The sequence below is a fragment of the Thunnus thynnus genome, chromosome 8 (assembly GCF_963924715.1).
Source record: "Thunnus thynnus chromosome 8, fThuThy2.1, whole genome shotgun sequence".
In the NCBI taxonomy this organism is placed as follows: Eukaryota; Metazoa; Chordata; class Actinopteri; order Scombriformes; family Scombridae; genus Thunnus; species Thunnus thynnus.
This window is the reverse complement of record NC_089524.1, coordinates 6970451-6986189: the sequence shown is the minus strand read 5'-3', so window position 1 is coordinate 6986189 and position 15739 is coordinate 6970451. Positions and strand designations below refer to the sequence as shown.

General features: G+C 36.3%; 1 protein-coding gene and 1 long non-coding RNA gene across 2 annotated transcripts; one reads left to right on the top strand and one right to left on the bottom strand.

Annotated features, from left to right (window-relative positions):
- Positions 1–915: 915 nt before the first annotated feature.
- LOC137187418 (urokinase plasminogen activator surface receptor-like) lies at positions 916–4152 on the top strand. Its single transcript, XM_067596283.1, has 6 exons — positions 916–992; positions 1641–1703; positions 2549–2650; positions 2762–2926; positions 3069–3188; positions 3317–4152. Exons 2-6 carry the CDS (start codon positions 1652–1654, stop codon positions 3538–3540), a joined length of 663 nt encoding a protein of 220 aa, XP_067452384.1. The 5' UTR covers positions 916–992; positions 1641–1651; the 3' UTR covers positions 3541–4152.
- Positions 4153–9903: 5751 nt separating this feature from the next.
- LOC137188422 (uncharacterized) lies at positions 9904–11235 on the bottom strand. The gene is made up of 4 exons (XR_010929400.1): positions 11151–11235; positions 10472–10576; positions 10198–10365; positions 9904–10020 (listed from the first exon to the last, which is right to left on the bottom strand). It is a non-coding gene; the product is annotated as an uncharacterized lncRNA (long non-coding RNA).
- Positions 11236–15739: the final 4504 nt, after the last annotated feature.

Sequence of the window (15739 nt, the reverse complement as noted above, 5' to 3'; positions counted from 1 at the left end):
AATAATAATAATAATAATAATTTTAAAATATATTTACAGAGTGGAATAGTAATAGTTCTGAAATGGGATATAAAACTTGAAATGAAATATTGACTATACAGAGGAAATATGGGCTGTGCTATGTACAAAGAAATTAAATGTATAAAATATGAAGGTAACAAGAAACTAAATGTGACATGTGCATAAATAATTAAATTATGTAACTGTGGAAGTTGAATGCAATGCACAGTCTAGTCCAGTTTGATGAAAGATGTGAAGGTGTAAAGTGCAGGGATTAAATGAGGGATGTCAATGTAAAGTCCCGTTTGACACACACACAATGTTAGAGTGTTTTTATTGGGTGACGTGGCTCAATATTAATTGAGGAAGACTCTATGTTTTAAGATTTAACATTAAATATCAAAATTAAATGAGCAACTTGAGCATGCATAGAGTTTAGTTTGAGCAGACAGAAACTAGACTGACTTGTCTCTTTATTACTGAATATGGAGTCAAGTTTTGCTCCTCTGCACAGAGTGTGATTACAGATTTTTGTTAAATTGAGAAACACACTATTGTGAGCACTCAGGTGAAATATGTACTCAGTGTCTGCAGTTGTGTTAAATGTTTTGCAAACCAGAATTCAGATGGCAGAAGTGCATCTGAACAACAGAGAGAAAATGTGCTGTAATTAATTAACTTTGCACCACTGCTCCACAAACACATAATCTAAATAAATTTAAACTATAACACACAACCCTACACAATGTGTCAATTAAACTTGTCACTTAAGTTTTAGTGACACATTTTGCAGACTGTTGTTACAATTGTACTGTCAGGATCTTGTAGAAAAGTGAAGCAATGCCTTTGAGCTTTGAAAAAAAAACCAGTGAAGAGGTTGAGACATCACTGGTGGAGGTATAAGTTGAACGGTTTTCAGTTTAGAGTAACAGTAATCTGGGAGACCTTTTCTTTTTTCTGTTGACAAACTGGGTGTGTTGAATTTTGACTGGGTGAGTTTTATTAAAATAAAATCTATTGATTTTATGCTTAAGACTGATGTTCATTTTGAGGCCTTGGAGGCCTTGATGTTTTCATTATAATCATTTATGATAGTAATTTAATAATATTGTAGTTGCATTTGATTCTATTCAGCGTAACTTTTGATCTGCATCATGGCGTCTCATTTCAGTACTGAGGTGTAGCTGTTATCAGTATCAGACCTCCACTTCTAAAATCACCACATTTTATGATCCAATATTAAACTTTTTATGGAACTGGAATTTCTTCAAATATGTTGTCATAATATTTTTTTTTTCCAAAATTATACAACTTACTGTGCTAACTTACAGTAGCCTAAAGTAGGACGGTCTATATTATATTACTGAATCAATTTGGACATATTTTACTGTTGAATAACTCTGGATTACAAAATCTAACCTGCTGTTGTTTGTTTTTGTACAATGTTATTTATTTCACCATTCCTCATTTTCCAATTTTTCAATATCTTTTTTTTAAACATGATAGAGATATAATAAAATTCATTAATTTTGCTCCTTTGAAAGTTAAGGAATACAGTTCCTTTGATATTTAATCATTTCCCGTAACTTCCTCTTTTTAAACACAGGCTCACTATATAAAATATTTCCTGTAATCTGCAGATTTACTCATCATGATGAAGCTGATCCTGTCTCTCACTCTCATCTGGACACTCTCCAGCACAGGTAACCTCACTCACTCTTAAAACAGCATTTCTGCAGGTACCTGTCATGTCAGGTTGTTCATATGTTTTTTCCTCTGCTGTTTGTCTGCCAGGTGCTGACTTTTGTTCATGTTTATCATCATTTATGTTTTGTTTATTTTATCATCTGTATAGCAACCACAGAAATCTATAAACTAATATAAAAACACTAGAAAGACTAATTTGCAGCATTAAATATGCTTAGAAAGAAACTTCATGCTGCACATAATTCATTTTTCATCAGCATAATGAAGAAACATCTTTTATGGAGCTATCAAATTACAAAAAGTTCACTGTCAACATATTTAATGTGTTTTTCCTACAATATTCACTCATGTCAACTAAAGCATGATTAATATCTTTATAGTAACATAGTTATAGTTGTTTAGGGACTCAAAGCACTTTGTTAAGATAAGGGAAAGATGATGGTCTTGGCTAAATAATAAAAACATCAACACAGACTTGAAGAACAGGACATGTTTACTTTTTCAATACTGAAACAAAACCACAATCTTTCCCCAAACATAAGTTTTTCTTTGTTGGCCACAGAAATGTCCCAGTTAACATCATTTTACATAGTGCTGTTCTATTCTTTAAACATTTTTAGAAAGACAGATAATGCAGGCGTCACCATGACAGAAAACTTTATATAGTTGTTGAGAACTATTTATTGGATTTACTTTGGCTTAGATACCATTCTGTCATTGTGTGTTGTAATTTGGGGTTGTCTCTCATCAGATTAACTTTGCATACTGTATCTGTGTTTATATGACAAACAGGATTCATGTTGATTGTTCAAGTCACCTTGATTTCTTTCATAAATTACAGCTGAAGCTCTTATGTGTCGGGTTGGTCAAGGGACTGACACAAAGCAACAGACCTTAACTCCATGTAACTCTACTGAGCTGTGTGCAACTGTTGCCTTACAAGGTATCTGTACAAAGTATAAAAATAAATCAGATTTTCCTTAATGTCATTCACTTTTTCAGTTTTAAATGAGATTTCTGCATTACAGTGTTTGGTCTGTGTTTCACTTTACAGTAAATGAGATTAGGAACGTCACTAAGGACACCATCAGGTTGTGTTTGCCATCCTCCCTTTTCAGTGAAGGAAAGCACACATTTTCATTCAATGTTGGTTTTGATGCTATATCTGCAACTGTTCATGTGTGCAACACAGATGGCTGCAACAATCAAACCATTTCTTGTAAGTAAAGAAAAAAGTTTCCCCTTTTAAACACACAAAATCACATTCACATGTAGTATCAGTCTAATGTTGGTCACAGTGAAGAACAATAAGTCACTTTGTGTCTTGTACAGTGTCTACCATGTCTCCTGTTCTATTTCAGACCCTGGTGTTCAGAAGAAAAACAACCTGCAGTGTTTCACCTGTGATGATCAATCTTTTTCTGTGTGTAACAAGACATTACAGTGTGTGGGAGTGCAGGACCGCTGCATTAGTGGGACTGGTGAGCCCTCATTATCATTTTTTGTCTCAAAACATATTATTGCTGCATTCAAAGTGGCCATTTCCTGCTGATAAAATTTGAAAAGACTTATAAAAACTGTGGTCTAACAATGATTTTTTCATCCACAGTGGTAGATAGTGAAGCCAGGGGTGCAGTATTTCGTTCCTTTGGATGTGTCTCTGCAAACCTCTGTAAAGTTGCTTCTCACTTGGAACTCCTGCCTGTTCCTATTCCTGTTAAATTCAGTGTTGCACCAAAATGTTGTGGAGGCAGCTTCTGTAACTCAGGCTGGTCTGTCAAACTGAATGTGATCCCTTTGCTGTTTGGACTCATTACTCTTATCATCTATTAGAACAAAGATAAACTAACAAAATAGTAAAAGTAGCTGTGTAACGTGTGTGAATAAGCCAAATACATCTATCATCTTCTCATTCATTTACACAGTGAGATTCCTTTAACATTTTGAATGTTTCAGCTTGCTAAGTAATTATTTTAATCATAACAGCAGCATCCCATCCCACATAATGACTGGGCAACCAACAAATTTTGAACTTTAAAGTATTTTGACTGGAATTTTGCTGTATTTGGACTCATATGGACTACATTTTTGCACAAATTACCTCAAACACAATCTCTGTTGTACATTTTTATTTCATTTTTACTTTTCTTGAAACACTTGTGAAAACTAAGGATGCAATACCGGGAAAAGAAAAATAAAGAACTGTGGATGAAATTGTGATTTTAAGCAACAAGTGATCTTCAACTTAGCTTGTGCCTTTATGCAACAATAGGTGTGTGTGTGTATGTGTTAATTTCCTTTAAGTAAGTCGTGTTGTGTAACTTGTTTTCTAAGAGGAGAGGTGGAAATGAACTTATCTATACTGTGCATGTGGGAAGCCAAATAAAGAGTTACCTTGCACTGTGTTGTGTGTGTTTGTCTATAGCCACTGTAAGAGTATAAAGGGAGAGCACTCCTTGACTTTGGGGGTTCTCATCATGTTGTGATGAGTCCACTCTTGCAAGCTAAAGGTATTTCCAAGACAAAGTGCAACCTTTCAATGATCTTCATCATATATTGATGGAAAACCTTCTCAGTCATTTTTTAAACTGTGCAAAAAAAAGTTATGACACACAATATTTGGCTCATAATCTGAAGATTGTTTGTGTGTTTACATTGCCAGACCACTGTCAATCAAATGTACAAGATACATTTTTGACTGTAAACTCTTCATAAATAATAGGTTTTTGTTTGTCTGCACCTTGATGGTTTATTATTAAGTCATAATTATTTATTGTAATAGAGAAGTACTTAAAGAGAAGCTTGATACCAGGCTGAAAAACAGTGTTTCTGCCTGTCTAGATAAAAGTTTCCACTCTGCAGTGGTGGAGGAAACAAAGTTTGCTGAAGCACCAAATCAATGTGAAGCAATTGTGTTGAAAATGGTTCACTGTTTGGAAGCATTTGATTGTCAAAGTGGCGACATCTGCTGGACAATTCATTTGTTTGGATGGATTAAATCTGTGTTTTATATATTGTGAAAAGTGGCTGATTGAGAGAGTCAGAGCTCGAATTCAAACCTTCTTCATTGACCCATGAATGTTTATCCCTCAGATATTAGCATTCTAGGTGAACTCTTTTATGAGACTACCTTATGGTTTGATTATTGGTCCTGGTTTCCAGGTGGTGCCCCGTAATTATTAAGTCTTATTAATAATTGTATTAATTTTTGTACTATTTATCTCTAATAATTATTAATTACTGGTAATAACCAACCATGCTCCTCACACATCCAACAGTTGTTGTCCCCATGTGAGGTTCTCTAACAGTTGGTGCCCTGCATTATTATCTAATATTAATAATTCCTTAATTTTATAATTCATAATTATCTCTGGTAACTAAGAGAATTTCATTTAAACATACTACGGTTGAGCATAAAAATAGGGGAGTACAATAAATGTATGTATTTATGTATTAATAAATTGTGCATATTTTTGACTATAGTAGAAAAGATTCTATAAACTTATTTGACCAGAGACCCCTAGACGGGGAACTTCCAGAACCTGTTGGAGCAGAGGAGGAGGAAAACTGACATAATAGAATTCATAGTAGGGCACTTAACTATCTGGTCTACACACTCACATAAATAATTTAAAAGGCTATCAGAGTGAGCGGTGGCAATTGCTGGGACAGCTAGAGGGACTTCTCTGGGAAGTCCTACTTAGTGCAGATGGTGCCATTTCTTCCATTCCCCTGGGAGGACCATGTAAGACAATCACCAGAGTATAAGAGCCCACATATTCTTAAAACAGACACATCCTAATCTTCCACACATGAACTAGAGCGCCAGGACAATCCACCACTGTGAGAGGAAAGAAACATCACAAGAGACATTACCCCTGATCATCGGATAATGAAAAGATGGATTCCATACCACCATGCATCATAAGTGCTAGTAACCGCTCCATGGTGGTGGCCCTTTACTGTGTGCAAAGTTCATGGGTTGAAGACACTAAAATGTGATTCAAACCCAGACTGAACTCCTCCACAATTATGATGACATTTGTGTGTAAAATGTATTGATTATTTTTTTTCTTGTTCAAACATTTATTAGCCTAAGACAGTGTTTTGCAATATTAATTTGGAGAACATGATGAAAATAATGTAACAATGACTGAATGGTTTGAGTTGAACTATACATTAAGGTGTTTTCATTTTTACTATGTTTTCAAGTTTTTACTGAAGTTTGCCGTCTTTACCTTATGTTCTTAACGTTGATTATATGCCTTAAAATGCCAGTTTTAAGTGCTTTAATCAGCAGGTAGTGTTTTTTATGCTAATATCTGAAATCTAATATCACTATAACCAGAAGACCTGAGATGAAACTGAATTAAGATCAGTTTAAAATATTATGACTTATTCTTGGTACTGATTATAACCACTCAGTAGTTGTTGATCAATTTTATTTCTTGTTTTTCTTTTTTATATATTTTTTATTGTAATCATGTTTGCATCATCCATACTGGTCACCTTGATTTATGTTTACTCGTGCTTACTTTAGATAAATGTCAGAGCACCTCAAGAGATTTTTCACCTCCTCCAGCTTTTGAGTTTTTTTCTCTCGTGGCACCGATAGTTAAAGTAGTTAAACACGGTGGTCTTTTACCTTTCTCTTGCCAGTTGGAGGGAGATTTGGCCCATGTAGTTGTGGCCTGTGACCTCTGCCAGGAGTCCTCATTTCTCTTGAGGATCCTTTGAACCTAACCGATTGTTGGGTTGGATGGAGCCCAGAGGACAGAGGGTAGATCATTGAAGATTTAAAAGGGGCCATATTATGAAAAACTGGAAATTATGGAAACTTATATCCCTATGATATTGTCTTAAGATTATGTTATACTGCCTTTATTGCCAAAAGCACACTGTAAGACTTTGTTTCTCTGCTTCCTGTGTGAAAATGTTCTCAACAGGTACCATCAATGGTGAGCTGTGGGACTCGGTCACTGTAACTTTTGTTTCTCATTAGACAGAGGCAGGGAGGGAAAGTCCAGGGAGGAAAGGCAGATAAGTGTTCGGCCTTCAACTCTTAACCCTTAGGAGTCTTGGGCTATTTTGGCCGTTTTTGCATACTTTTGAATTTGCCTTTATATATCACTTTAAAAAAATGTTTAACATGCCAATGTTTGGTATCTTTTTTTTCAGCACATCACCTATCTGACCAGACAATTTTTTTTACTTTGACATACTATATCATTATATTTGACCAAAAAACACACAAAATACATAAAATCTGATTTGGAAAATTGTAGTATTTTTACTATAAGAAACGAAAACATGTTAAACATGCTTACAATGGCTAATAAAACAGATTCTGATTGAATGGGCTTTGTCATGCTGACATATAATCCCAAAGTCAAGAGTCTTAAAGATACAAAAAATCTCCAGGGTTGTGTATAAATAGTAGTCTATGCATTCTGTCAGACGCCTACTGGATAAGGTTGTATGCCTCCGCATCTTTGCAGCCTGGTTGCTTCCCTTAACGATAATTAAAGTAATCATAACATCTTATATGCTGATACTGATGTTTCTAATTTGACAGTATAGCCTTTGGCATTTTGTTGCAAGTGGCCATGGTATAGGCAATAATTATTATAATATAGGATAATAAAGTTCATAATAATAAATAATAAAAGTAAAGTTCATGCACAAATCATTCAGACATACTCTTTGCTTTTGTTTATTTCCATACAATTATCAGTTACACAAAGAGACAAATCATATATAGATATAATGCCTGTGGATCCTCGTGTTGTAGGATTACAGATACATGTAGTACAGTATGTTGCTTATGAAACAAGATGTCAGAGGTACGTTTGTATCTTAGTTGCACATATTGTGATAAGGTCCACTTGAAGTATGAAACAAAGTTATAAAAACATGTTTTATTTTTAATAAAATGATTATTATGAAGCTAGCTTTCCCTCTCCCATTGATTTTTCTATTAATTTCAGATATTTTTCTCAAAAATTTAGTATTTGTATAATCTGAAACAAAATGTCAACTATAAAATAATCTAGTAAAATAATAATGCATTCAATCCACTTACAATACACATGGATTTGAGAGAAAAATCCCAGGGAATATATAACAAGTAAATTAAAGCTGTGAAAAAGGTTTTCCCATCTCAGCTTCACCCAGACCCTTTCTCCTAAATGTGGATTTTCTGGCTCTACTGCCAACCATAGATACTGCCCAGTATCTCACCAAACTGTGTAATACACCTGCTGGTCCACCGCGTCAGTGTCATGTTTTGCTTTGCCCAGGCATGAAAAGTACACACGTGTGTACTTAATGCCAACAATTCCATCTGGCAGCCATAGTAAATATGACCCAGAGAAGTAAAGTGGTTCAGATGATGTCTATATAAGGTGACTGCCTTATTAGGAGGAGGCAGGTTGGGTGGATGGCTGAATAGTTAGTTATATGGCAAAAGATTAATTATTCTTTTAAAAAAATGTAACTATATTTGCTGTGGTGTTTGCTGGGTTAACCCTAACTCTAACCCCCTAATCCTAACCCATAAAACATAATTATCGTTTAATAGTGATTTGTAACGGTTTTGGAAAGCACAGACAAATTATGTTGTCTTGCCAATTACTGCTGATAGAGGCCCTATTAGAAAATGCTCCTAACATACATGTGTGTACTTTTCACGCTTAAGCGAGGCAAAATGTGACACTGACATGGTGGACCAGCAGGTGTATTACATGCTTTGGCGTGATACCTGGTTGAAAGATAAGCAGTAAACCCAAGTCAGTGTTTCAAAAGATCCTGTCAGAGTCCTTTGGGTGGCTTCATAGATGCCCCGTCTATATTTGTGCTTATGTTTTGTGTTCTAAAAGAGGGTATAAATTAGGAGTCCTAGCAGCAGATGGATTATACCCAGTCTGATACAGCAGGCATCACTGGGCTGTGTTGTTTGTATTATTTGTGTATTACATAAACTGGTCCCACAACAGGTTAGTCCACTGCTGATGTTACCAGCACTTTGCAGGAAAGGTAGATTACCCAGGCTGGCAGCAGCTACACACATGTTTGTAGATGCACAGCCAAACGCTGAAAAAGTGCTGTTTCCACTCGTCACTGCAGATGAAATATCACAGTTTTACTATTCAAAATACAATGAGCTAATTTCAGGAATAATAACAATCTTAATAACTTTTTATTTGTATAGCACAGTTCATATGAGTGCAACTCAAAGTGCTTTAAATCAGTAAAATCCAAAGGACAAAACATGAGACAAAAATAAAATCAAGTAAAAACAGAAAACACACTAAAACATAAATAATAAATATAGTATATATTTATATATATAGTTATAAATATGATTAATTAATATTGCCACTAAAACTACATAAAAGCAAGTCTAAAAAATATGTTTTACAGTTCTGTTTGAAGCTGTCCACCGTTTGTGATGCCCTGACCTCCTCTGGGAGGCTATTCCACAGGCGAGGTCTTACTTCTGGTCTGGGGAACGCTCAGAAAACCAGAGTTTCATGATCTCAGGTATCTAGCAGGGGCATACCTAACCAGCATGTCAGAAATATAATAGGGTGCTAATCCCTTACGATTTAAAAACTAAAAGCAAAATATTAAAGTTAGTTCTAAAATGAATGGGGAGCCAATGAAGGTCCTTTAAAACAAGGGTGATAGGTTCTCTATGTCTCTGTATGTTTTGGTGAGGAGACGTGCTGCTGTATTCTGAATCATCTGTAGTTTGTTTAAACATTTCTTTAGGAAGCCTGAGAATAAGACATTACAATAATCCAGCCTGGTATAAAGCATGAATATAAATGTTAGGGATGTAAAAGAAGCAATACCACAATGTTTCCTACCTCTATTCTTCTCTGAAATCTTGTTTTTGTGTCTGATATGAAAGAGAACCTTACTTCCTACTTCACAAAGATGTGTGATCAATTGATTTTTAAGCATCTCCTGTGTCATTCATTGCAGCATTATAAATGCCAATGGTTATTTTTTCAGTCTTTGGAGACCCCCCGCCATACTCCAGTTGCTTTCACTGAAGGTCAGTTATCTTTTGGGGAGTTTAAGGTTAAGCTATTTTGCAAAATTCAAAAGAAGGAATTTGTGTGGAATACTTTGAGGTAGCAAAACATATTTGGAGACAGTTTTCATTCATTTTGAACAAAAAAGACTCACAACTTGCTTGAAAGCAGCGGTCCTCTTCTCCTCTGCATTGTAATTGAGAGTTGCATTGACCAGTGATGGGGTTACAAGAGAAACACTGTAGGCTGTTATTCGCCATATCATTTGGGACTGAAACAGAAAAGAATTACATAATTTATTATAAAGACATATATTAGCCTATATATTGATATCACATATACATAATGACAAATATTCCACATATTTTTAAAATATTTTTATATTTAGATGTTTATAATAATTACACCCTATCTTTTCCTATATTAAATAAGATCCATCTGTACTCACAAGGTAGAGTTTCTGAGTTGCAGTTATCTGTGTTGCAGCACTGGACAGATGCAACTGCACTCAAACTACCCAGGTTGGTTGAATATGTTTGAGAGCCTGTGGTTGGACACAGGGAGGATGATGCACACGCTTTTAAGACTTGCTGTGTCTGAGTTCCAGATGAACTGGCTACAAAATGAAAGCACAGTTTTTTATCGTTAACTGAAAGACAACATAACTCTACAGTACTATGTATTTTATTGAAAAGTACTAGAAAATATGAAGAAATTACTACCTTGAATGGAAGCTGTTATACACATCGTCTCTGAGGAGGAACATGTTAGTGAAATACACCCAGTGCCACCTGCATTTGTGCAAGCAGTACATTGAAGAGCTCCAGCTGCAATGGGGGAGAAAAAATAATCAATGAATGTCAGTTAGACTGATTTTAGGCTGCCAACTTCACACCTGGCCAGGGACTACAGACAAAAACTAACCTTCTGGCTAATTCTGGCCTATTTACAGAAATATTTATTAATATGAAATGTCCCTGAGAAATAAACTGAATAAATAAATATAATAAATAAAATAACTGATGATCACATCACAAGTCAAATGTAAATAATTGAATTCCTTTGGTGCTCAGGGTTACAAAATTTTGATCTTCTACATAGGCTGAAAATTCTTCTTATTGTTGTTGTGTCTAATATACACTGGACTTGTTCGTGCACATAATATATCTGTGTATATGTGTAATATATCAATGTTCAAGTCATGTCATGTCCAGTATATGGACTAAGCATTGTAAGCATATCTATATAGCTTTTGTATGTAATTTAATTAGTTTTCTTATTTTGATAACTATATGTGTGTATATATATATATATGTGTGTGTGTGTGTGTGTGTTCTGAAAAGTTTAAATTTGACTTTCTAGTACCTGCAGAAACTCCAATGTAAGAATAAGTAGAGTTACCTGTGCTGAAGAGCGCCCAGATTACAGTTAGTGAGAGGATCAGCTTCATCATGATGAACATGTAAGTACTGTAGATTAGTTTTCCTGGACAGTGATACTACACCTTATCAACTGCACCTTTTTATACTGTACAGGTGTTGGATCAATTTATGACATATGCATGCTTAAAAACCAGAGGAACTGGGTGTGCTCCTATTCTCACACCATGAACTTTCACTCACCTCCTCTTTTGTCACTTGGAATCACCACTGTAAAATAAAACTGTAGAATAACTTCCTGACTCATACATGCTTGTTTTTTTTTCATCATTTGGAATGTTTTGAAACTGACAACCCGTCTGTATACGCCGTTCAATGATGTTGAAGGTATGATACAAGTATACAGCTGTCTCACCTTAAGTGTCAGGTCAGTACTCAGATTTACTATAGTACAATTTGAGATACTTGTACTTTACATGAGCATGTCCATTTAATGGTTTATCCCTCTTTCTCTAAACATGTTTGCTCCACTACATTTCAGGTGACAATGTGGTACATTTTACTATGCTAGGATGAAGCAGTCTATCATACTGATAGCTTGGTTTATGAAATTGAAATGAAATTGTCTCCATCCCCTGTATTGCTCACAAGCTCTCTTTCCCTAAATGTGTTAATCTAATAATCATCCCTACCACTGGTGGTGGTGAAGTGTGCGACAAAGCACCTAATAATGTGCAGAACCAAACATCTAATGAAATCAAAATTGTGACCTCATACCGTCCCAAGCGCAGGCCTTCAAAACTGTCAGCTAAGAATACAAAGTGTCTAATTCCAATTAATATTTCATCTAGTGGTAGCTCTATAGTTCTGCCTACAGACACTTAAATTTGGTTTAATAAATATCAGATCACTGTCTACCAAAGCCTTACTAATAAATGATCTGATTCATGCACATAGTTTTGATATGATTGGGTTATGTGAAACATGGTTTAAACCAAATGTTTTCCTTCCCTTAAAAGAAGCTTCCCCACCTGACTATACTTATGCCCATGTAGCTAAGATATGTTCAATTTAACCTTCAAACTTGACACTAAATTCAACTCATTTGAGGCTAAGTCCATCTCCCTCAGCCATGAACAGACTCTGTTCATTCAACACTCTTATACTCTATCGGCCACCTGGTCCTTACTCATAATTTTTAGAAACATTTGGAGAATTTATCTCAGATCTTGTTAATCATTCTGATGAGATTCTAATCTATATCTAATCTATAATTCTTGGTGATTTCAATATTCACCTGAAAAAGGCTGGTGATCCTCTTAAGTAAAGTCTTTCTGGCACTTGTTGATACTTTTGGTTTTGCTTAGTTCCCACAACAGGTTGGTCGACTCATTGCGATGGTAACACCCTTGATTTTATCTTATCTTAAGTGATCGTTGTGACTTATCTGACAGTCTGTCCATCCACACCTGCTGTATCACATCATTTTCTCATTAGATTTGAAGCATCATTATCCTGTCCTGTTGATGTTGGCACAGATGTATTTACTACTCACCATACTGGTCCGTCTACTAAAGCTGCATTTGATCAGCAGTTGCCTGAAGTCTTGGCTCCTTTCACTGCAGAGACAGGCTCTGTTGAAAGTTTCACTAGTGTCTTAAGTGCAACCCTCTCTAGTCTCTTGGATTCAGTTGGACTTCTTATTACCAGAACTAGGTGACTAAAGAGGTCTACACACTGATTTAATGAAAAGGCACAAGCTCTTAAACGGGCCTGCAAGAGACTGGAACATAAATGGTGAAAATCAAAATTGGAAGTTTTTTACCTAGTATCTTTGCACAAGTGTTTATTGAAAGACAAGCATGCTTCAGAGATTTATCTCGCTTAAGCAATGTTAATAAACATAATCCTAGATTTCTCTTCAACACTGTAGCTAAACTTACTAAAAAGGCAGCCATCCGTTACTTGCTCACCTATCATGGCTCATGAGTTGCTAGACTTTTTCTGCAATAAGATTGATGAGATTAGAATCAAAACTATTTCTTTAACTCCAGCTGCTCCTGCAGATCCTGTCTTACTAAATTCATACTTATACAAAGATCACAGATAGTCCCTGTTCTTGCAATTCTTGAGACTATCTCCCTGCTTATCTCCTACTTGACCCTTTTACCAGCAAAACTTTTCAAAGACATCTGGCCTTTTATGGGACCTACAATGCTAGATATTATTAATTCATCACTTATTACTGACATTGTCCCCAGAGGTGTTAAGACAGCTGTGGTTAAACCTCTACTTAAAACACTGAACCTCGATCCATGGTCTCTTAATAACAATCGACCAGTCTCTAATCTTCAGTTCTTTTCAAAAGTACTAGAGAGAGTTGTGTCTGAAAAACATTCGACTCATATAAAAGAAAAATATCTATATGAAACCGTTCCTTTCAAGGCCTGTCTGTCCACTGAAACTGCTCCAACCAGAGTGGTAGTTGATCTTCCTCTTGCTATGGATTCAGATTGTACCTCTGTGCTTTTTTTACTGGATCTCAGCGCAGCCTTTGACACCACTGATCACGGAATACTATAAGACAGACTACATTGAAATTTGGGTGTCTCTGGCTTAGCTCTCTTGGCTGTTTGTAAAGCACTGACTTTGGCCTGTTCAGAGTTACTTGTTAATGTTTTCAGTTGCTTTGTTCTATTGCTACCCATATAGTGTGGCCATGGCTCAGTCAACAACAGATCACCATCTTATAAATAAACCTGCATTCTATGTGTGAACTGTCCATAGCTGATTATGGTACTATGCAGATGTATTTACCATTCATCACACTGGTCTGTCTAGTATAGCTGCATTTGTTCAGGTGTTGCAGTTGCTGTGTGTGTGTGTTTGTGATGGCCCTTCCCACTATGCTTGTTTGTTTGCGTTGGTCTGCTGCCTGTTTTGCAGATAATGGGAGTTAGCTCTCCTTTCCTTTGTTTGGTTTGGTGCACCAGCCAACGCTTTTTATACCATAGTTTCACTATCTCTTTTCCACACACTGCTAACACGACTGATGTCTCTCCTACTTACACACCCCACTAGATAGTTATTATGTTTATTTATTTGCGTTAAATAAATTACTTTTTGATTGATTTGTCTGTGTTTGGCCTCCCTTTCTTGTTGCCAGCCTTGAGCCAGGTGGTAATAAATGGGGCCTTGTCCGGGATGTAGGAAAGGTTAGTGCTGGGCAACTGGTAAAGATAACATTTTTTTTAAGGGAGGCACACAAATTTTGGCTTGCTCTGGCATTTTTAGGAGTTGATAGGTTGGTGTGGTGTGGTTGGACTATCTGTATTCCAGTAAATGGTTTGCTCCATAGATTTTGGCCTGTCAATGTTAAATTGTGTTTTCCTGAGCTGCCAGTAAGTGGTAAGGGTCAGTCAGATCCCTTATTCCTGATAGGCATATGCAATGAGGGGCACTAGGTGTCTCCACTGATCCTTTTTTTTTTGTTTTATTTTGTTGTCTTTGTGCAGTAAGTGGTTAGAGCAGTTGCTCTGGTTCACTTCAGTGACTGCCTAGATGATTTTCAGCGTGCTGAAGATTAACCAGGTTACTGGGTTTTGATCTTAATTTATCCTGCCACTAACCTGCATGAAGTCTAGGGTTGAGTGAGTCAGCTAGTATTGGTTAGGGAGTTAGCCAGAGGAATGGGGTTCCATATTAAAAGCAGCCTGTAACCATGTTAGGTAGTGGTGGTAGTTTGTAGTTCTGGCCTGTCTGTCGTGTGTGGTACAACAGGGTATTTAGCGCTGGGTAAAAGTGACCCTAAGTGGTGAATTGGTAGGATGGCCTCCATTGAAGACTTTGTTCAGTCTCCAAGTGAGGATTTGCTAAATTCTTACAAAAAAGATCATCTCTTGAAAGTGGCTGACTATTTCAGTGCTGAACTTCCTAAAAAAGTTACACAAAGATGAATTGTTTGACACATTAAAAGCCCAATCGGTGGAAAGAAAGGTTTTGTCTGTCCTAGTGGAGGATGCAAGTGCACCTGTAGGAGTAACTAGTTTTTCTGATGTAGCCTCCCCCATGGTAAGTGGGTCAGGTAAAATGTCTAATAAAGCTCCTGGTCTGGCTGGACTTGGGGTTGGGTTGACATCTGAGCAACAAAAACAGCTTCTCCTGCTACAACTGCAACAGGAACAGAAGAATGCTCTGGAGTTAGAAAAGATGCTTGTCTTTGGGAAGCTGAACTAGCTCATGTTCAAGCAAAACAACAGTTAAATTTGAAGCGCTATAAGTTGGAGCTTATAAGTGAAGGAAAGCTTCAGGCTGAGCAACTTAAGACTGAAGAGTCAGCATTGCTTGTTCCTTTTACTCTGTCTGTTGCTGTTCATTTATGGTCATTTCCAAAGTTTAATGAAAGGGCCCCCAACATCTTCTTTGTGTTGTCTGAACATTTAGCAGAGGCTCAGCCTTGAGTGTTACTAATAGCGGTGGCTATCGTCTGGTGAAATGAGTGTTCAGTGTTGAGGAAAAAATTGAAGCCCACTAGTTAATTGTTATGTTTTTTTGTTTGATTTAAATAATTACTTTTTGATTGATATATCCATGTGTGGCCTCCCATCTCAG